Source organism: Enhydra lutris, unplaced genomic scaffold (assembly GCF_002288905.1).
Source record: "Enhydra lutris kenyoni isolate GAN:26980312 unplaced genomic scaffold, ASM228890v2 scaffoldscaffold76, whole genome shotgun sequence".
Lineage (NCBI taxonomy): Eukaryota > Metazoa > Chordata > Mammalia > Carnivora > Mustelidae > Enhydra > Enhydra lutris.
This window is the reverse complement of record NW_019154160.1, coordinates 688,284-711,585: the sequence shown is the minus strand read 5'-3', so window position 1 is coordinate 711,585 and position 23,302 is coordinate 688,284. Positions and strand designations below refer to the sequence as shown.

The following is a 23,302-nucleotide window of genomic DNA, read 5'->3' as shown; positions in this document are numbered from 1 at the left end:
TTAGATTTGAAGATTAAAAACTGTCCCCAAGGAAGACTAAAATACAACTTTCCTAAAGATAGACAACTGTCATTTCAAAGATATTAGAATAAAGATGAATGAACCCATTACGGGGGGCTGGGGTGAGGGGGGGAGTGAAAAAAATTAAGTTGTTCTTTCTTTGTGGTTTCATTATCTTTTTGAAGGCTGAAAGATTTCTAAGAATGATTAAAATACAAAATAAAACACAGCTCAATAGAAAATAGACTGGAGAGAGAAGAAACCTATACGTAAGGACCTAGCATCTGAATTGGGGCCAACCGCAAATCAAATTTCTCTTTGCTCAAAGGGAATCATAATCCATAATATAGAATTCTTAACAGGTAACAAAATTATCCCCCAAAAAAGCATCAAGTGTTTGAAAAAAGGCTTTAGATAGGATATATATTTACTTTGCAAACGTTTTCTGCAATACACCTTTTTTAAAGAATATGTAAATATTGACTTCTCTACATTTAATTTTCCCTTCCTTTTTAGTCTGCAGCATCCAATACAGTGCTTGGTATGAAGATAATGATCAGCAAGTAAACATTTCCTATTGTCAACTGACAGTTCATGTCAAACCGTTTGTCCCTCACCCCATCCTAAAATAATGATTTCCAGGTGAGGAATTGGTTGTTGGTTAATAACAAGCAGAATGAAGAAAAAAGGAATCCTGGAATGATTCCCTTCACTTCTCAATATTAGATACTTCTTGGATTTTTCTTGCCATTATTTCCTTAAAAGGTTTATGTAACTAAAAAGTTAAGGTCTCAATCTGAAGACACTATCCCAATTAACTTCATTCTCCGAATATTAATTTTGATAATGCTGCTTTTTCTGCATTTTTAAGATCTTCCATACATTTGCTATTCCTTTCACCTCTCCAATAGAACCTCTGCTATTACAGATAATTTCATGAATACCAGGGGAACTAAAGACCCCACAAAAACTGTCAGGACGGAAGTGAGGGTGAGAAACTACTTAGGATAAAGATTCCTCAAAAAAATAAAAAATTTTTTTTAATTTTTAAAAAAACTTCTCAAAGTTACAAACCAGGGTGTTACATGAAAGAGTATATATTATTTTAGATTTGAAAAAATCAGACTATCTAAATATTAACTGTAAGTATTTAAAAGGAAATTTTTAACTTTTATTTTTAAAACAGATAATTTTGTTGAAACAAGATGAATAAAATGTGAAAGGGGAACCATATTAATAATCTTGCATAACTTGTTAGATTGCATAACTTATTAGAATATATGTAAATGTACCTGAGGTACATAGATCTATGTATCCAACAACAAAGGATACTGAAATAGGGAAAAGGTACTACCCATCAAACATAAAGATCAATTCCTTCAGAAGACAGAAACTATTAACTTTCATAGGACATAAAATCTAATCTTGCAAATTCAGCTTAAGTCAGGCATTTAAAAACCATTTGGAGGGGTGCCTAAGTAGTTCAGTCAGTTAAGCATCTGACTCCTAATTTCAGTTCAGGTGATGACCTCAGGGTCCTTGGATAGAGCCCCATGTCCAGCTCCACACTCTGTAGGGGAGTCTACTTGAGGATTCTTTCCCTTGCCCTCTGTTCCCTCAATCTCTCTCTCAAATAAATAAAATAAATCTGGAGGCAAAAGTTGGTCTAAATACAGTAATATACAAAATAAAACCTCTCTAGAAGTCACTTGTCAGGGGTGGCTGGTTGGCTCAGTCAGTTAAGCGTCTGCCTTCAGCGCAGGATCAGGACCCTGGGGTTCTGGAATTGAGCCCTGCATTGAGCTCCCTGCTCAGCAGGGAGTCTATTTGCCCTCTCCCTTTCTGCCTCTCACCCCCGCCCCTGCAGCTCGTGCTGTCTCTCACTCTGCTCTCTCTTTCAAATAAATAAAATTATTATTACTTTTTTAAAAGATTTTTATTTATTTATTTGACAGACAGAGATCACAAGTAGGCAGAGAGGCAGGCAGAGAGAGGAGGAAGCAGGCTCCCCACAGAGCAGAGAGCCTGATGTGGGGCTCGATCCCAGGACTCTGGGATCATGACCTGAGCCGAAGGCAGAGGCTTTAACCCACTGAGCCACCCAGGCGCCCCAATAAAATTATTTTTTAGATTTTATTTATTTCAGAGAAAGTGAGAGTGAGAGACAGAGCATGAGAAGGGGGAGGGTCAGAGGGAGAAGCAGACTCCCCAATGACCAGGCAGCCCGATGTGGGGCTCGATCTCAGGACCCTGAAGATCATGACCCAAGCTGAAGGCAGATGCTCAACCGACTGAGCCACCCAGGCGCCCCTCAAATAAATAAAATTAAAAAAAAAAAAAGAAGAAGAAGAAGAAGAAAAAGAAGAAGTCACTTGTTATTAACTCCTAATTATGCTTCCTCCTCCAAATTTCAAAGTACAATATTTGCTAAACAGAGAAAATAAATTAATCTATATTCACCTCTGTCAAGCAAACATTAGGATTAAATGCCCCACCTCACTCCCCTAATATTAAGGTTGCTCTTGTGAAAGCAGAGACTTCTATCAAGTACTAGGATTTCTATTTTAAGCATCTGGTAAGTCACCAGTTATAGGAAAGAAAATATCCAGGATTTCTGATTACTTTCCCTATGTAATGAAGATTTAGAGCAGTAAGAAGCCTTATCTCTGTCCCTAGCCTCAAATCATGTCCAGGAAAGTAGGAGTACATTTATTTCAAGTGAGAGAAAAGACTGAGGGAAGGGTAAAATTTGTCTCATTAAAACCTAAAGAGCAAAAATCAGACACTCCTAGCTATATTAAAGCTAAAAGAAAATTCCATAGGCCTACGGGAGACATGCCTATGGCCCTGTTTCCTAAATGGGCTACAGGAAATACGGAGATGAGATTTAACTAACCTTTCTTTGGAGTATCAACTGCACATAGGAAGTAGTAAACGCACAGTGAATACCAGCTGATGAAACTACTTCTGAGTAACAAGCTCTGCAGAAATGCCCCAACCCCCAGGCAGTGTCAACACCCTCAGGAAGCCGGTTAGGGCTAGAACCCATACTGTTAGCGCCAGAATTGACTGAAGTGTGGCTGTGATTCTCTTACATGGACATCTTAAATTTAAGTCTTTAAGTATGTAGCTTCTTAATGGAATTAGTGATCCCAAACACTGCCAGTCTGATGTGGCTTTCTGCTCAAGATCAAAGTTATTACTGGTAATAATAATGCTCTGAGTAATTTTTCAACAAATTAAAAATGTTTTTTGAAAATATCAAAAATATCAAATAAAGAGAAGGAATACATAGATGGCAGATTAAATACACTCCTGGCCATGCTACCACAGAACCCAGTACATATATAATCTTAGAATACATGGTTGTTTGATTAATGCTTTTTCTCCTCCAACAGACGTTAAGTTACTCAAGGATAAATTCCATGTCTACTTGGCTTACCCTTTTGTCTCCACTATCTAACATAGCATGCACCTGGCTTATGAGAATGGGATACAATACACCCGTATTCTAAGTACCATCTAGCAAAACATAAAGTCTAACACATATAGACACACACAGTAAAAGTGTCTACCTTGAAGGTGAGAAGGACACACTGAGCTACTTGTTCATACTGCTTCAGCCTTTACACTACAACGGCCCTGTTAACTATACGATTCTCCTGGGAGGGGGGGTGCAACAACAAAGTATTTTAGATATTTCTCTGGATTAAAAAAAATAAGGCACATGCCTTCACTAAACAGATGAAAATTCAAGTCTTTAAGCCCCCATATTTATTCACTGGCCTACTATAACTGTACACATGTTCTAAGAGAAATGAAATTATTTCTAAGAATTATATAAACTTCGGGGTGGCTGGCTAGCTTAGTCAGAAAAGTATATGACTCTTGCTCTCATGGTTGTGAGTTTGAGACCACACTGGGTGTAGCGATTAAATAAATAAAACATTAAAAAAATTACATAAACTTATAAAGAATTGTTACTTTATCAGTACAAAAAAGCCAAATTCACTGCCAATTTTAAAGTTGTATATAATTCCTATATTTAAAGCTTCACAATTAATTAAAAAATATTTACTGAAGGCTTCTATACAGAAAACTGGGGGGGGGGGGCGCAAGAAGAGCCTATCAAAATGACAAAAATAGGGCTATTACCCCGCAAAACAGCTTAAAATCTTACAGGGGAAAATAAAAATAATAATAAAAAAGACCATCAAATAAGAATAAGAGAAATGCCAAAGGATCAAAGGATAAAGGGATCAAATCTGCTTAGAAAGCTCATGAAAGACATCATGGAGGGACATTAAGAGCAGTACTCAGCAGAAACCAAGAAAAGAATATGAATCATAATCTGAAAATACCAAGTAGTCTTGTAAGACAGAAGTTCAGGGAAATGGGGCACATGGCTGGCTCAGTCGAAGAGCATGTGACTCTTGATATCGGGTTGTGAGTTTGAGCCCCACATTGGGTATAGGGATTACTTAAATAAATAAAAACTTAAAAATAAAAAAAATAGGAAAAGAAAAAATAAGTAGAAATCTTACAATATGAGACTGAAAAAAATAGGCCGGAATCACAAAACACAGAACCTGTCCCAAATTCTCAACTGGAATAGGAATTCAATTATTTAAGGGAAAGGAAAATATTTTCAAAACAAGAAAACATAAAATAAAGTTTAAAAGTCAAATAAATAATATAAAAATGTCCCCAAAGAAACACTGTTCTAAATAGTGACAAGAAGAAAGGTAATCATGGTTTGGCCATGCTGTGCATTAATATTTATAGGCTGGACTACAGAATATAACACTTTAACAATATGTCCATTTTCAAAATTCTGGATTGCAAACTACTGATTTACAAAACTTTGTGAACCCTCCCTCCATTCTTAGTAACTTAACACCTTTCAATTCTAGAGCATGGCTTTGGTACTAGAAAATACTGGTTTGAGAACCAGCTCTGACCATCAGTCTCACCATCTGTAAATTAAAGATAATCATGCTATCTACTTCACAGTGTTATGAATATGATGATGTAGGTAAAGCAGTGAGCAAAGTCCATGTCAAATATAAGCACTTCATTTATTCATCTGACTACCATTTATTCAGCGCCTGCTCTATTCCAGGCACTGTTCAAGGAACTGGGAATGAGTGGGGAGGAAGACCTATAAAATCCCTGCCCTTGTGACACCTTCTAGGGAGGAAGGCAGACAATAAACAAATAACTAAGCACATACACATATCCTGATGTGAGAGAATGACACAAGCTCTGAAGAAACTTCGACCAATCTGAAAGGACTGAGAGGATGGCAGGGACTAGTCTAGAAAGGGCAGTCAGACAAGGCATCTCTGAGGAGGGGCTATAATGACATCAGCAAGCAGCAGCAGCAGCAGTTAGGGACGACTTGTAGTCTGTACAGATCCTTTAATGAGGGGGTTCAAGTGGATTATAAATGGACACCTCTTTTCTATAATTATTTAAAATTAGAGTCTACATAAAAGTTGCCTAAAAATAATAGTTAAGCAAGATCATTGAATTTTCATTGTGGACAAATGCTAAAATATTCTTGGCGGGGGGCAGGGGGAAGGAATATATCACCTGGTACTCAAACACAGGCCTTAAACAGGACTCACAGATCACATGATAATGGTATTAATGAATTTTCCTGACTAACAAGTAAGTAGCTTGAGTTGAGAAAGAAAAATATGCTCCCCCAATACAAAATTGTGTCTTCACACAATCATTCATTAAACGATTACTTACTTCACTTTCAGCAAAATGCCTCTCTCCCTTCAGGCACAGTGAAGATCGTCTCAGTGTCTTCTCATCTCCATCATCAAAAACTATGAGAGGAGATAAAATTAGAAACGACTGAAGGATTTTTCAAAGATTAACAAAGATGATATAAATTATCATTGAATTTTGAGTGCAAACAGAACTATTGTTTCAGAAGAGTACACCTGAAAATTAGTCCATGTTTTGTTTTCTGATAACTTCAAATACAGAATATGTTTTCCAATTTCTAGTGATAACGAAATAATATACCTGAAATGAAAACATCTTCCCTGACCCAGAAAACATTGAGGGGGAAAAAAAAAGTTAGCATTTAAGGAAAAAACAATCTAAATGTTAATTAACCCTTCTCAAAGTGGTCAAAGAAAGGCAAGTTTTCCAGCTGGTAATACTGACAGATTCACTGGGAAAAAAAAAAAAAAAAAGAAGAATACAAATTTATATATTCAGACTGCACCTAAAAAATTACTCTGCTTTTACTATTTAAAGCAGGGTTTCTAAACCTGAGCACTACAAACATTTCAGGGCAGATAATTCTTTATCATGAAGGCTATTCTGAACACTGTAGGATACTTAGCAGCTTCCCTGGCCTCTGGCCACTAGATGCCACTAGTGGCTCCTTACTTCTGACAACCGAAAGTGTCTTCGGACATTGCCAGGTGCTCCCTGGGTGACAAATTCACTCCCCATTGAAAATTACATATTTAAAGTACTAAAATGTACTTTTACTGTACTTTTACAGTAAAATTTACTGTAATTTTATGCAGATTTACTGTAAGTTTATGCATACATATAATATATTTATTTTATATCATAATTTTAGCATATACTTACATTCCTCACAAATCATGGGAAAAAATACCTCTATTCTAAAGTTACCAGGCTTCGATTTTAGAAATGGCAATTTTTACCAAAGTAACAAAATTAGGTTCTTATATCTTAAGTGAAACTATGTGACACTGGATAAATAACTTTTAGCACAATTTTTTAATGTTGTAACTAAAATATTCAGTGATAAAAATGTTAGATTTATGAGACTGAATACCACACATAATTACAATCTAGGCTTACTACATAGAACATGCTCACAGTCTGGTCACCTACATAAAATCAAATTTTCCTGTCTCAAATTAAAATTTCCCCCCTCTTCACCAAGTTTTTTCTCATCCCACAAAAATATAAATAAAACTCATCTATACTATTTCAAAGGTCCATCAAATTTTGACAGCATCAAAGATATTTTAACTAGGTGTTTACTCTCACCTACGAGGTCATTAAAGAATAAGAATTACTCCTATTCAATAAATAATACCAGGATAATTGGCTATTGATGGGGGGGAATAGGACATTTCAGAATGTCCAAATAAATAAATAAATAAATAAACTGTAGGTAAAATAAACAGCTCTTTGCAAAACAAAAATAAAATAGAAACTGAAGACTACACTGGATAATAAATTTACAACACAATGAAAGGAAGCCCTTTTAAACAAGATTCAAGACTAAAACTACAAAGCAAAAGGTGACCACAGGAAAAACTGACAATATGAAAACTGATAGCAGAAATAAAAGTAAATAGGAGAAAAGTATTTGCAACTAAGGTATCCAGAGGTTTAATATTCAGAATATACAAAGATCTAATCTCCTAAAAATAAGAAAATGTAACCATGCCAATAGGACAAGGGAGAGACTAGGAAGACCCTGCAAGATAGTAACCTGAAAGGGCACCCTGGGTGGCTCAGTCAGTTAAGCCTCCAAATCCTGGTTTCAGTGCAGGTCACGATCTCATGGATCTTAAGATCAAGCCCCACTTCCAGCTCTGTGCTCAGCAGGGAGTCTGCTTGAGATTCTCTCCATCTGCCCTTCCCCCAACTTACGTGTGTGAGCCCTTTCTCTCTCTAAAGTAAATCTTTAAAAAAAAAAAAAAAAAAAGACAGGGGGGTATGTTGGTGGCTCAGTTGGTTAAGCATCTGCCTTCAGCTCAGGTCACCACCTCTGGGTCCTGGGATTGAGCCCCACATCAGGCTTCCTATTCAGAGAGTCTGCCTCTCTCTCTTTCTCTCACTCTCTCTCCTCCTCTCTCTCCACTCTCCTCCCCACCCCTTCACCACTGGTCATTCTCTCTCTCTCTCAAATGAATAAACAAATCTCTCAAATAAATAAATCTCTCTCTCTCTCAAATGAAAAAATATAAACAAATAAATAAATAGATGGTAACTGGAAGAAGAAAATACAAATAAAATGATGGTCCTTTCAATAAACATATGAAAAAATGTTCAATCCCACTAGTAATCACAGGAGGGGAGTATTAAAACAAAACTGAGATACTACTTTGTATCCAAATGGGAAAACATTTTTACAGATTATTAACATCAACTTTTACTTGGGCTGGGAAAATGAGTGCGCTCATACACTGACCACAGAAATGAATACCACCTTTAGAAAGGCAGTTTTCACTACCTAAGTTTTAAACTACATTTCACTTCACCATGCCTGGTTCTCAATGTACACATATACCAGGGAAATACAAGAATAATGTACATGTACAAGACATTCAATCCAGCATTTACTGTAATGCCAAGAAAACTGTCAACATCATCAGTAAAAGAAAATAAATTATGGTACATCAAATATTACGAAACATACTACCATAATTAAAAGAAATTTCTCTGTTGTACAACATGAATACATTTAACACTACCGAAATGTGCACTTAAAATAAGATAGAAAAAAATTTCCCTAAGATATACTCTGAAATGGAAAAAGCTACAAATTCAACTGTATAATATATACACTAATTTCAAATTATACTTTATGCACATACTTATGAATTAAAAATTTTAAAGACCAGAAAAATTTAAAAAATATTAACAGCAAAACAAAAACAAAAAACATTAACAGTAATAATACCTATGGCATTAGGGGAGGAACTAAATCAAGGAAATTTTGATTTGTATGATCTTTGAAAATACATTTTTAAAAGATTTATTCCCTTACCTACAGTGTACCAACTTGCATCTGTTAATTTATTGATAACAGCTTCCTGATATGCACCATCAAGATTCTTCACTTCCACAATAGCTCCGACCTAAAGTGTTTTTAAAAAGTTAGAAAAACTTTTAGAATGTAAGTGAACAAAACAAAAACTAGCTTTTTTTTTTTTTTAACTGAGTGCATGGTGGCGAAGGATAAAAAAAAACTACTGATTTGATTTGTCTTAAGGTACCAGCAGTTTTACCTACCACTGTTTTTGTACCATCAGTGAAAATGTCAACATAGTAAAAAAGGTAAATAATATCTAAGTATTGTTATGAAAATAGTTTTGCCCTTATAATTTCCCTGAAAGGGGTCTTGGGAGCCCCCAGAGGTCTTTGGACCACACTTTGAGAACCACGATCTCTGAAGTTGACAATTCTTGCCTCTTATTAGTACTCCTCCTTCCAAGAGGCTGGGGAAAGGTAGAAACAGTTCAGAGTGAGCTGTGCTATCTCCTTAAGAGTTATAATGTACCACTAATGACAATCATTTAGAATATTTTCCATCTAATCAAGAAAATGCCGGCAATTAAATTCATATGGTCCTTATAAGTACTTCAAACTAAGAATCTTCTGCACAGTGAAGGAAATCATCAACAAAATGAAAAGGGAACCTACTGAGTGGGAGAAAATATCTGCAAATCATGTATTTGATAATTTGATAATTATCCAATATATATAGAGAGAACTCCTATAACTCAATAGCAAAAAAAAAAAAAAAAAAAAAAATCTGATTAGCAAATGGATAGAAGATCTGAAGATCTGACATTTTTCCAAAGACACACATGGGGTCAACAGGTACATATAAAGATGCTAACATCACTAATCATGAGGGAAATGAAATCAAAACCACAATGAGATATCACCTCACACCTGTTAGAATGGCTATTATCAAAAAGACAACAAAAAGCAGTGTTAGCAAGGATATGGAAAAAAGGGAACCCTTGTGCACTGTTGCTGGGAATATAAAATAAATTGGTACAGCAACTACAGTAAACAGTATGGAGGTATTCAAGTTAAAAATAAAACTATGACCCACCAATTCCACTACTGGGCACCTATCCAAAGAAAAGGAAACATTAATTCAAAAAGGTATCGGCACCCCCATGTTCAATGCAGCATTATTTACAACAGCCAAGATATGGAAACAACCTTAGTATCCACTGGTGGATGCATGGATACAGAAATAAATAAATAAATAAATAAAAATTAAGAAATATATGTGTGTATATATAACATACATATGTATGTATTTAATGGAATACTATTTAGCCATAAAAAGGAAGGAAATTTTGCCATGTGCAACATGGATGTACTCTGAGGACATTATGCTAAGTGAGATAAAGAAAGACAAGTATCATATGATATCACTTACATGTGGAATCTAAAAAACAAAACAAACAGAAGCTCATAGACACAGAGAACAGACTGGTTATTGCCACAGGTGGGAAGGGAGCAGGGAGTAGACAAAATGCGTAAAAGTGGTCAAAATGTACAAACTTCCGGTTTTAAAATAAATTAAGTCCTAAGGATGTAATGTACAGACAGCATGGTAACCACAGTCAGTAATACCATATTGCATATCTGAAAGTTGCTAAGAAGAGTAAATCTTAAAAGTCTCTATTATAAGCAAAAACAAAAAAAATTAACTAGGGATGGTGATGGATATAACTAAACTTACTGTACTGATCAAACATCAAATCATTATGTTGTACATCCAAAACTAATAAAATATTATGTCAATTATACCCCAATAAAAATAAAATATAAGTATCTGGTCTTTATGGTGATAACAAAAAACAAACTTGCTCAGAGAAAGACTGTTAGCCCCACAAGAATTAACAGAGCTTTTCTTAAATGACTACAGTCAATAAATACATGGTACCATTTTTTTTATTTAGTAAGTAGTCTAGGTATTACGTTTCATGTGAACTCATTAGAAAATATATTGAGATCAAATGACCATCACTTTTGGTAGGTTTATTTCCTCTAAGAGAAACATTTATCCAAATGCTGACACTTTCTATTAGGTAATAGAAAGCTATGAAGCGTATCAGGGAACAACTTAAAATCTATACACACACACACAAACAAAAAACAACAGACAAAAGAAAATACTTTAACAATCTTGAGATAAAATTTAATATACCTGCCTATTGTCAAAATCAAAATCCTTAGCCCTAATCATAGACAAAGAACAATTTAACAAAGTAAAAAAAAGCCAAACAAGTAAAATAAACCAACTGTGCCATAAAGAGGCGGGAGCAGAAGGAGAAAAAGAGGGCCTGAGGATACAAAATGGTTGCCTTTTCTATCTCTTCACAACACTGAGCGTATTTTGTAGCTGGTAGGACCTGGCCTGAGCCAATGCGAACAGGGCGGCAGTCAGTGAGAGCTATGCTGGTGTGCTTCTGAGGCAAGAACACAAATAAGGCACAGAATTCTATGTGTTCTGAACATTCAGAGGGCATACGCTTCAATGACAAGAATTTTGGCTCTGTCATCACTGGCTGGCATGGCCAGATTATTTTACGTCCCTTTAGTGTCTTCTGTGAAGGGCTGTTAGGATTATATAAGACTTATTAGCCCAGCACTAGCACATACTAAGTGCTAAATAAATGGTGGCAAGCATCATATTATAAGTATACACATTTTGGTTTTTTTTTGTCCCTGCAAGTCATGAACACGTGCATGTAGCATTAAAAGTGGCACCTACAAAACAGGAATGGTGGAAAATAATTTTTGTAAGGCAAGATTTTTTTTTTTTAATTACAAGCTTTAGCTCTCTATAGTGCCTACTAATGCTCTAGGGATCCTATTAAAAATCTTTCAATCAAAAAAAGAAGTCTTCCAATCAATCACAAACAACTGGCAGATACACATATCTAATTCCCCCAAAGTACAGCTGTGTCGGTAAAGAATTTTTCTTGTATCTATAAATGTTTCTTCAATTCTGTTAGCATTTCTTAAAACTCATCCAGGCAGGCCATTGTCCAATTTTCAGACATTCAAAAGGGCCAAAGAGCACACAGTGGCGGCCCACACATTCCCTTTAGCTTGCTCACTAGTAGAAAGTAGAACAGCACTGATTTCATCCACCAGGGAAGAGAAATGAATGCAAATAAATAAAACTATCTGTATGTAACAAGCTTAACACTTTGTCTGATAACCCTTAAAAAAAATTCATTTGCCTGTAGCTGTTTCAACAAATTAGCAACTCTAAAAGCTCTTTGGGGCTCCTAGCTGGCTCAGTCAGTTAAGCATCTGCCTTCAGCTCAGGGCATGATCTCAGGGTCTGGGGATCAAGCCCCATGTTGGGCTCCCTGCTCAGAGAGGAGTCTGCTTCTCCCTGTCCCTCTGCCCTTCCCCATGCTCTTTCTCTCTCAAATAAATAAATAAGATCTTAAAATAAAAAAATAAATAGAAGCCCTGAGGTTCTTAACATGTTGGAATTTTTCCCTCACTTTTCACATTGTCACAGAACCTCCATCACTTAATCCCTAATTCATCACCCATTAATTCTGTAAGTACAAAATGGTAAAAAGGAAACAGTAAATAAAAAGCAGTCAATGCTTCCTTGATGTTTACTTCATTTCTAAACACAGGTTCTCTTATAACATCAAGTTTCACTGAACATTCCATTGTTTTCTACTGGCCTATTTAGAGAGAACTATGTTTATCAACTCAAAAACAGCCAATGATTAAAAAGAAATGACCACGTATATGTCTCCCATTGAAGCATTAGAATTAATAATGAATAAATAAATGAATTACCTTTAGTGGGCCCTTTATGTGGTCATCCTGAACTTCCACTGTCGAAGAATCATGCCTAAATGTTACCTAGAGATCACAAATTTAATTAGCAACAAGCCCACACACACACACACACACAAAATCAAGTGACACAAGTTCATCAACGAATGAATTTGTTCTCATTACAAGTAATCTAACACAGCTGTCTAGTATATATAACTCTCAATCCCTAACCAGATTAACTGAAAATTTTATTATTATAGACAGACAACTTTCCAGAATACATCAGCTGGTGTTTCATATATTAGACTTTATTCAATACTATTAGCTATTACCTTAGTAGTATAATTTCCTTTCCTAAAAAAAGAGGAGAGGGAAAAACAGGTGGAGACCTTAGGCTATTAGGTCCTTTATCATTCTCGGAAGACCTAGTTTAATAATAAGCTGCAGCTTATTTAGTAGCAACATTTACTGAGAGCTAAGCATCAGGCTCAAGCATTAAACACATAATCTTTACAACAACCTTATTAGGTAGGTATGATGGTTCCCACTTTGTTGATAAGAAAACTGAGGAGCAGAAAGAATAAGTAACTGGTCCAAGATCACAGAACTGGTACACAGTAGAGCTGAGACTCAAACTTAAGCGGTCAAGCTCCCGAAGTTTACTGTACTCTGTATAAGTACAGGAAGCAGAGAATGGGAAACGAGATGTGAGGAGATTACGTAAAAACAAAGGTTCAAAGTTTAAATATTTTGCATTAGTTGGTGAAAATAAGACAGCTTCAAGTATTCAGGGTAAGAAAGCTGTTTTCCCTACACAAAGCAACAGCTCTTACAGGGATTCAACCATCAACATGGTCTTACCAGACGTCTGCGGTACTACATCTACGGAATGTGCTCACAAAGAAGTTGTGAAGAGATGTCTTATAGCATCCCAGGCATTTCTGTCTCACACAAAAGCATTACCATGCTTTATTTAAATTATGTGCTTAGTTATTTCTGTCACTCGCTCAGACTGTAAGCCACTGTAAGCCACTGACAGAGATCAGATTTTAACACTGGAGTTTCAAAACCTAATACAGTACTTAGCACATAGTAAATGTTTGATCAATGAAAACTGATGAGGAAGAAGTAGATCAACAAACTGTTGAAAATGTATGAACTTTATTTGAATCATAAACAAATCAGAAGTATACCACTGTATCTGTTGAGAAAATAATTAACTTTGAATTACAAACAGATTTTTAGAGCGGCCAAAAAGATTAACAAGTTTTAGGTATCTGTTATGTACAAGGCACAAGGTACTGGTACTCTGTGCTATCAACAGAAGCAGTAAAGACTAACAGTTCCCTTCCTTTTATTAATAGCAAGAAATGGCAGGAGTGATATATGCATTTAGCTGGTTCATTCATTATACAGCAACACCCAGCTGAGACTGCAAGTCAGAGCTAAAATCCAGCCTGTGCTGTGCAAACCAAAGCAGTCCTAGAGTAAAACTGCTCCTGTCCAAAGGGAACACCTTTTTCTAACACTAAAGTCTAACCTGCATGCCAAGCTCTACTAAAGAAGCGATCTACTAGGAGGGAAAGCGTTTGTCTGACAGTAAGGTATTGCATGTGCTAGTAGGAGCTCTGTCTGCATTTCCAAGATACTAGTGGCAAAAAAATGAGTGCTCAGGGAACACCAGTGTGTGAAATCAGAACAGGGAATGCCACTGTAAGAACACTGTTAAGAGTACCCACAAAAATCAAATCACGGAAGAGTGCACAGGTACCACACGTGTGAAAACTAAAGGCATGGTGTGACCAAGACCAGCCTCCTCCAGTTGATTTAAAGGCCTTAACCACAATGGATCTTAATTAGAAGTGTAAATCAGAATCACAAGAAGCTTTTCTCAACACATCCATGCACACAGAAAGAAGCTAGAATATAAGCACGGAAAAAACTCCAGAAGAGAATCTGAAACTCTCCACTGGACATACACCTCTGGCCTGTTTGACTTGGTGATATTCAAACCAATGTTTTACAGGGTATCTGCTAATCTGCACTATAAATCCTCTGAGGACAAAGATCAGGTCATCCCCATATCCCCAATCTCCTTCCACCTAACAGTACCCTGCACAGTTTACCACTTAGTAAATAATTGACAGATGAATAAATATCTACCTTCAAATATTTCACTTTTCCTATATTTTTCAACACTGATAGTTTACTAAAATGTAAACAATTACATTTCTTTTTCTGTATTATCTAAGACAAAACACAAGTATTTGAGATTTTTTTAAAGAAAGAAGATAGGGGCGCCTGGGTGGCTCAGTGGGTTAAAGCCTCTGCCTTCAGCTCAGGTCATGATCCCAGGGTCCTGGGACGCAGCCCCGCATCGGGCTCTCTGCTCACCCGGGAGCCTGCTTCCTCCTCTCTCTCTCTCTCTGCCTGCCTCTCTGCCTACTTGTGATCTCTCTCTGTCAAGTGAATAAAATCTTTAAATAAACAAATAAATAAATAAAATAAAGAAGATAAGGAAATCAACAACTAGGTTTACCTTATTTTATTATCTAAAACACCATCAATTATAAATCACATCTCAATGTGATGATTAAAATGGTGGAGGGTGGTCTAAAATTAAGAATTAAACAAAATGGGGTGCCTGGCTGGCTCAGTGGGTTAAAGCCTCTGCCTTCGCCTCAGGTCATGATCCCAGGGTCCTGGGATCGAGCCCTGCATCAGGCTCTCTGCTCATCGGGGAACCTGCTTCCTCCTCTCTCTCTGCCTGCCTCTCTGCCTACTTGTGATCTCTGTTTGTCAAATAAAAATTTGAAAAAAAAAAAAAATTAAACTACATGATTTCTAAGGTCCTTTCCAGCTCTAAAAGGCTAACAACACAAACAGTACAAAGTCTGTCTATACTGAAATGTCATTCAAAATATCAATCTGTAATAATCTAACTTTATCCTAATTAGAATACTTTAAAATCCCAAATAATGTTTTGTTTTCAAGTATTTGACAACCCTTATATACAAACTAAACCCATCTTGCAGAAAAAAGTCTTAAATACACACACCAAAAAAAAGTTTAAATATCAAATACTGAACGTATAAAATCTACATATACTGTACCTTGACTTTGACAAGTCTTTTTGCTGTCTTGATCTTAGCTTCACAAAAGGCTCCTCTGTATTTAGCACTCACATCAGTGCCCACTGTCAAATAGGGAGGCTCATCAAGGGCCTAAAATGCAAACAAATACAATTAGATTTAAAGTCTCTTAATTCTTTAGCACAATTATATTTCGGACTGGCAGATCTAGTCCTATGATAGCTATAAAAGTTGTAGTAATTGAATGTATTTGTTAACAAGAACCATCCATAAAATACTCTAACTTAAAAACAAGTAAAGAGGCACCTGGGTGGCTCAGTGGGTTAAGCCTCTGCCTTCGGCTCAGGTCATGATCCCAGGGTCCTGGGATTAAGACCTGCATCAGGCTCTGCTCAGCGGGGAGCCTCCTTCCCTCCCCCTCTCTGCCTGCCTCTCTGCCTACTTGTGATCTATCTATCTCTCTCTTTCTCTCTCTCTCTCTCAAATAAATAAATAAATAAATAGAATCTTAAAAAAAAAAAAGATTCCCATGCTAATTGCAGACCATGTTAAAAAAAGAAAGTAAAAACAAGTAAAATCTATGTATCAAAAAAATCTACTTTAGATGTATATCATATAAAATAAAAATGAATCTTTTTTTCTATATAGAATACATATAGCCCATGATATGAATAAGCTTAATCACAAGTTTATCATTCTATCCACCCTTCCATCTATCCAATCATTCAAGTATTTATTTACTATATGACCATCTAAAGAGAAAGCAGATCCTTAAAAGCCTCAAAATTTTAGGCTACATCTTAAGAAGCCACCCAGATTCCGAATAGCTTTGTCATATCCCTACCTAGACAATTCAAAGGCAGAATAGGAGAGGTGGGAAGAATTACCATCTATTTCAAACAAATGGAGAAAACTATAAGAAGAAATCCAATCTGGGAAATCGTAAATACTTTGGGATGAGTTCACTACTTATTTACCCTTCCATGTTAAATATTTTAAGTTTCCTCACTTGTGATTCTATTTTTTTTATTGTGTGTGTGATTTAGTTTTTTAACAGTCCTAATCTAGCTGCTCTGACTCTTTACAATCATGTACATTTCTGTATAAGATCTGTAATTTTAAGGAGTTCTGCTTATATTAATCAATGCATAATCAAAGAAAGTTTATGTAACTTTTTGCAATGTGTTTTACAAGAAACACTAATATCCTGAGATGCTCCACCAAAAAGAAAAGGAGGAGAAAGTTTGGGAAAATCAGTTTATTGAATGAACCCCCCTACTCTGCCTCATTGTCCAAAGAAACCCTTTTTTCTATTAACATCTATTAACATCTTGTAGAAATTTTATAGACCAGGAGGAAAAATGCTGTTAATATAGCAGTGAGTGATGAAAATACAGATTTCATTTGGATGGATCTTAAATTAATCCCAACAGTTGTGGATAATACACATAAGGAGTGATCTATCAAAAAAAAAAAAAAAAAAGATATATAGTCTAATGACACACCAAAAGAATTATAATCAAATAATTGTAACTTTTTTTTTAAAGGTGGGAGGTAGGCCCATAAACCAAGACAAAGTTACTACAACTAAAAATATCAGGGTGACCTTCTTAATAGCCTTTTGTTTCACATTCTATTTATTTCATGAAAAGTATTTTTTAAAATAACACAAAATGTATCAAGTATATGGATTTTAAAATCTACATGGGGGGGAGGGGGCGAGCTGGCCCAGTCAGTAAAGCATAGGACTCTTGATCTTGGGGCTGTGAGTTCTAGTCCCATGTTGGACATAGTTAACATGAAAAAAAAGAAAAAGTTAAAAAAAATAAAATCTACCTAGGAAAACACTTTTATTTCAATTCATTTATGTCATAACACAAGTATACCCTCACAGAAAGAATTACTACCACTAAAACTTGTTGATATCATTGACTACACTTTGATAACTTTGTACTGCTCTTGCATCTAAAATTTAAAAATGTATTTTTCTACTTTACCTACTTGCCTTAAGCCTCATAAAATACCATTTTCCTTGCTCAAATTCTTGGTTAAATTCCAGACAAGCTAGTGGCTTTACTATACAAAGAATATGAAACAGACACACAACACTTTGCCCAGAAATTTTAAGAAAATTTCAGGAACACATCAATTCCCTTTGTGGTTCAACTGGTATTGTGTGTTACTGCTACAAAAGCAAACGGTGGGGCTGTCTTCATGACTATTAAACATTACTATCCACAACTTGCAAACGTCTTCCATTAATACATCCTGCCTTATTAGCCAGTAAATTTTATTTTCATAGACAAACAGTATACTTAAAATAAAGGAATACTGATGAGGAACAAGAAACTGTGAAACGTAGGAAAAAAACAAGAAAACTAAAAACTGAACATTTATGCCTACTCAAACAAATGTTTAAGAAGTGATACTTTTTTTTAGATATTTTTATTAAAAAGTACTGTGAACAAAAAAGGGAAGAGAATAGTAATATATTTAGACTACTTATATACAGAAAACCATTTACGTATTCTTTTCATTAATATTCATACCAAACACTGGCAATATGCCAATGATAGCAATCTGTCACTATGTTTATTGAGATTTATTCAACTTAAATTTGAAAGAGATTTTTCCCCCAAACCAAGCCTATCTCACATCCTTACCAACATAAAAATCCATGCTAACAGAGAAGAGTAATAATTACCTCAAATATTGTGGTGGCAAATTATTATTCTGAAGGGTAGTATTTCCCTTCCTTCAAGCTAGAACACATGAAAAGGAATTAGCAAAACACATAAAGAAAATGTCTATTATAAAAATACTTGAGAAGGGAAACCAAAATCTAATAAACACCTGCTAAACTGAAACACGTTGTTAGAACAGTGTTAATCTGTTAAAGGCAATACCTGGAAAGCAAAGATCTATGGTCTGATCTTACTTTTCTGCCTCTATTATTTTGTTTTGTATCATCTTAGGTAAGTAACTTTTCTGTTCCTAAATTCTCATTATTAGATGAACGTAAGAATTTGAATTCTGTATACCTCTGTCTAATGAGTGTGTTTCTCAAAGTACTGGGGTAACAGAGAAGGTCAAAATGGGACACGGAGAAACACAATCATCTAGAAGTGAAACTATGCTAACCAAAATATGAATAAGAATTTCTACAGAAGGGGCACCTGGGTGGCTCAGTTGGTTAAGCGACTGCCTTCAGCTCAGGTCATGATCCTGGAGTCCCGGGATCGAGTCCCGCATCAGGCTCCCAGCTCCACGGGGAGTCTGCTTCTCCCTCTGACCTTCTCCTCGCTCATGCTCTCTCTCACTGTCTCTCTCTTCTCTCAAATAAATAAATAAAATGTTTAAAAAAAAAAAAAAGAATTTCTACAGAAAAACAAATGAAATCCATGACGTACCTACATGGTCAGATTTGTGTACATAATTTTAGCAGAGCATAAACGCAGAGTAAAACGTAAGGTAATAAAGCAGACCAACAGCACAGGCAGAAAAGACAAGGTCCTTACCCTAGCTCTATTCTTTACACTAACTAGATGAGTTTTGGAGGTTACTAAGCCTCTCTAACGTTCAGTTTCCATATTAGGAAAACATGGTCAATATTAAAAAGCAATGAATTATGATGCCTCAAGTATTTAGCTATTAATAATTACTTTTACTATTAGGAAACACTCAAGGTGGGCAAAGTCATTAAACCAATGAAAATTCAGATTTGACACCCCCTCCTTTTTTTTTTTTTTAAGATTTTATTTATTTGAGAGAGAGAGAGAGAGAGAGAGAGAGAGGGGACAGGTGCTCACACAAGGAAATAGGCCAAGGGAGACAGAATATCTCAAGCGAACTTCAAAGAGAAAGCAGAACCCGACATGGGACCCGATCCCATGACCCTGCGATCATGGCCTAAGCTGAAATCAAGAATGCTTTGCTTAACCAACTGAGCCACCCAGGTGCCCTGATGAACAATCATTTAAAATCAGGTATTCCGGGCGCCTGGGTGGCTCAGATCATGATCTCAGGGTCCTGGGATCCAGCCCCACATCACACGGCTCCCTGCTCAGCAGGAAGCCGGCTTTTGCCTCTCCCACTCCCCAGGCTTGTGTTCCTCGCTCGCTGTCTCTCTGACAAATAAATAAATAAAAATCTTTTTAAAAAAATTTTTAAAAATAAGATGAGGTTTTGCCTCTAGCATTTTAAAAGAAAAAAAGGAGGTACCTGGGTGGTTCTGTCAGTTTAGCTTTCTCTAGAAATGCAAAAATAATCATATATTTATGTTATATTATATATATATAAAATATATACACAATGAAGATAGGAATAACTGCTAAAAAGGGATTAACCAATGGGAAAGGGAATGAAATGGAGGAATACGTATATAAAAACATTTCATTCAAAATAAGTCTTCCTGTTCTTTATTTTTTAATTTTTAGAGAGAGAGTGAACGTGTGCACGGAGGGGGAGAGAGACTCTAAGCAGGCTCCATGCTCAGCACAGAGTCTGAGGCAGCAGGGTTCAATCTCACGACCCCGAGATCATGACCTAAGCCGAAATCAGGAAATGGATGGCAACTGAGCCACCCAGGCGTCCCAGTCTTCCTGTCTTAAAAAAAAAAAAAAAAAAAAAAAAAAGGCTTCTTTTTTGTTTGTTACAAGTGGTATGTATTCTTTGCATTTTAAAATGTATACTGGGTGGGGGAGGCACACCTGGGTGGCTCAGTCTGCCTTTGGCTCAGATCATGATCCGGGAGTCCTAAGATGGAGCCCTGCATCAGGCTCCCTACTTAGTGGGGAGCCTGTTTCTCCCTCTCCCCCTGCTTGTGCTCTCTCACTTTCTTGCTCACTCTCTCTCAAATAAATAAAATCTTAAAAAAAAAAAAAAAAAAAAAAAAAAAAAACAAAAGAAAAGAAAAGAAAAATGAGTAAAAATAAAACATATAGTAAGGAACACTTCAAACATACATAAAAGAAGATGGGACTCTATAATAAATCCCCCATATACTCATAGTCTGGGTCCTACAATTATCAACACAATTTTGTCTCATCTATACTCCTACTCATCCCTCCTAAACAATGATTATTTTGAAAGAAATCCAGATATTACATTACTTCATGAGAAGAGTAAAGAGTATTATAATCTAAAGGGGAAAAAAAAGTATTCTAATCTGTAGTAATTGGGATTATGAGTTATTTTTATTTTTCTTATTATTACTTTTCTATACTCTAATATATTTAGAATGAGTATATGAATGAGAGTCAGTACAATACAGTAAATTAAGAGCACTGGCTCTTGAATTAGATGCTTGGGTTCAAATCTACCACTTAGTAGCTAGATGACCTCGGGCTAACACCTCTGTACCTCAGGATAAAAGAGTGACTATCTCAAAGGGATGAAATGTGAAATGCTACCTGTAAAGTGCTTGGAACATGGCTCAGCATACACTGCCAAATAGACTGTTACTATTACTTAATAATTTGGAGGAAACGTGTCATTAAAAATTTTTTCAAGTCCTACACAAAAGAGATTCCACACAAATAGAAGAGATGCCAGTGTAACTGTGCATAATACAGAGGCTGGGGAGGATGTATTTAAATATTATCCCCCTCATTCAATTCAGAAATAAAGTAATCCTGTTGATTCTAATAGCAACAGAGGTTAAAGTGTTTGTGGTGTTGCTCCATTATGAAGTACATCACAACCCTTTAGTACAGTGGAAAGAAAACCAAGACTATATACCTATTCTAGGGCTCCTGGCCTTTGGTGCAAGAGATATACAAAAAATTATTCAGCTGGTTCATTAAATTACCTGGACCAACACTGACCCTGTTAGACACACATGTCTTTAAACCAGAAAAAACTCTTAGCTTCTCTTTTTGCTCTGTTTCTCCGATTTTGGTCAATAATATGTACCATCTCAGAGGCTAAAATAAAATGTTATTATGTAGCACCTCCATGCCAAAAAGGAAATTAAACTACTAAATTACCATCCCTTTGTTTAGCAAACAGAACAGTTTTCTAGTTGTCAAGGCAACGGCTACCTCACAGTTATCCAGCATTGCTTAAACAATTATTTTTCTAGTCAATCTACCAAATGCCCTAACTGGCACCTAAAAACCATTGAATTCTATGGGAACACTCAAAAGCATAAGAGATTTTTAGATTAGCTATTGGTGGGTAATAATCTTTTAAGAAGCCAAAATGCCAGTGAAACATACAAGTGTCCAAAGGAATCAACAGTGATTTCTAATGTGCCTTGGGCTGCAGCACACCAAATATTTGAAGTAAGCTTCAGAAAGACAATAGTTCAATCAATTCTCCAAATGGCTGACTAATGTTGACACTGCCTAGGAAATATTCAGTTATTCAAGATCTATTTTTTAAAAAACAAAATATGTCTAATGACATTTTATTGAGGTAGTTTCTTCAGAAGGGTAAGCATTCAAACTGGTTGGGGCAGTGCCAATGCAGCCAGGAGAAACAGAGAACAAGAGGATTAAATTCGATGCTAAAACCCTCAGTAAATAAATGTACTTAAACACATAGTGTAACAATAAATCTAGGAAAACGACCTTTTGTATAGGACAATCTCAAAGAGACATTAAAACAATAGTGAAAATAATTCCAACAGATGAATGAAAAAATAAACCTATATGCCAAAGGGTATGTCATTTAAAAATGAAAATGCACAATTTCTTAGAACATTAAAAAAACTAAGTACATTGAAGAAATAAAGAAAACTGTGTAATCTAAATCTAACTTTAAAATCTTCTCTGGGACCATTTCTTTTCTTCCTTTTCATGGGTACTAAGGACATGGGGTAGTAGTGAGGCGTAAGGGTTGGGACACAGAGGGACAGGACAGATGCTGACTGTACAAGGTAACGAGGAGGCGGCTGTTGAGAATCACATGGAAGCAGAGGCTGACCCTGTGGCTAAGGACATGGTGGGAGCTGAGCAGGGACAAGAAATGAGCAGCATAATTAAATTTGTTACACTCACCAAGTAAGTAAACCGACTGATCAAATAAGTAAATATACTGAGGATAGTGGGGCCATGTTTCTCACTGCCAAATATATTTAAAAGGAAGGAAGGGAAAGGCCAAAAAGAAGACTAAGGTGGGGTGCCTGGGTGTGAAGTTGTTTTAAGTGTCAGACTCTTGGTTTCAGCTCAGGTTGTGATCTCAGAGGTCGTGAGACCCAGTCCTGCATCGGACTCTGTGCTGGAAGGGGAGCGTGCTTAAGATTCACTGTCTCTGGGGCGCCTGGGTGGCTCAGTCGGTTAAGCATCTGCCTTCGGCTCAGATCATGATCCCAGGGGGCTGGGATCGAGCCCTGCATCAAGCTCTTTACTCAGTAGGGAGCCTGCTTCTCCCTCTTCCTCTGCCTGCTGCTCCCCCTTGCTTGTGCTCTCTCTGTGTAAAAAAAAAAAAAATTTAAAAAAAAAAAAAAAAAAAAAAGGAGAAATCTAAGAAATCTAAGGTATTGGCCTGGAATTAGAAATATGAATTCATGGAGTGCCTGGGTGGCTCAGTTGGTTAAAAGCATCTGCCTTCGGCTCAGGTCATGATCCCAGGTCCTAAGATGGAGTACCACATCAGGCTCCGTGCTCAGTGGGGAATCTGCTTCTCCC

The 23,302-nt window shown here is 36.2% G+C and overlaps 1 protein-coding gene across 2 annotated transcripts in view; it reads right to left on the bottom strand.

Annotated features, from left to right (window-relative positions):
• Positions 1 to 23,302, bottom strand: part of LOC111160489 (AT-rich interaction domain 4B) — a 141,386-nt gene that overhangs the window by 70,329 nt on the left and 47,755 nt on the right. For both annotated transcript variants that reach the window (XM_022523636.1, XM_022523637.1), the window contains exons 3-6: positions 15,693 to 15,803; positions 12,598 to 12,663; positions 8,786 to 8,876; positions 5,761 to 5,840 (exon numbers count right to left, since the gene is read on the bottom strand). In XM_022523636.1, the coding sequence (XP_022379344.1) occupies positions 5,761 to 5,840; positions 8,786 to 8,876; positions 12,598 to 12,663; positions 15,693 to 15,803 (348 nt within the window). The remainder of the gene's footprint in view (positions 1 to 5,760; positions 5,841 to 8,785; positions 8,877 to 12,597; positions 12,664 to 15,692; positions 15,804 to 23,302) is intronic.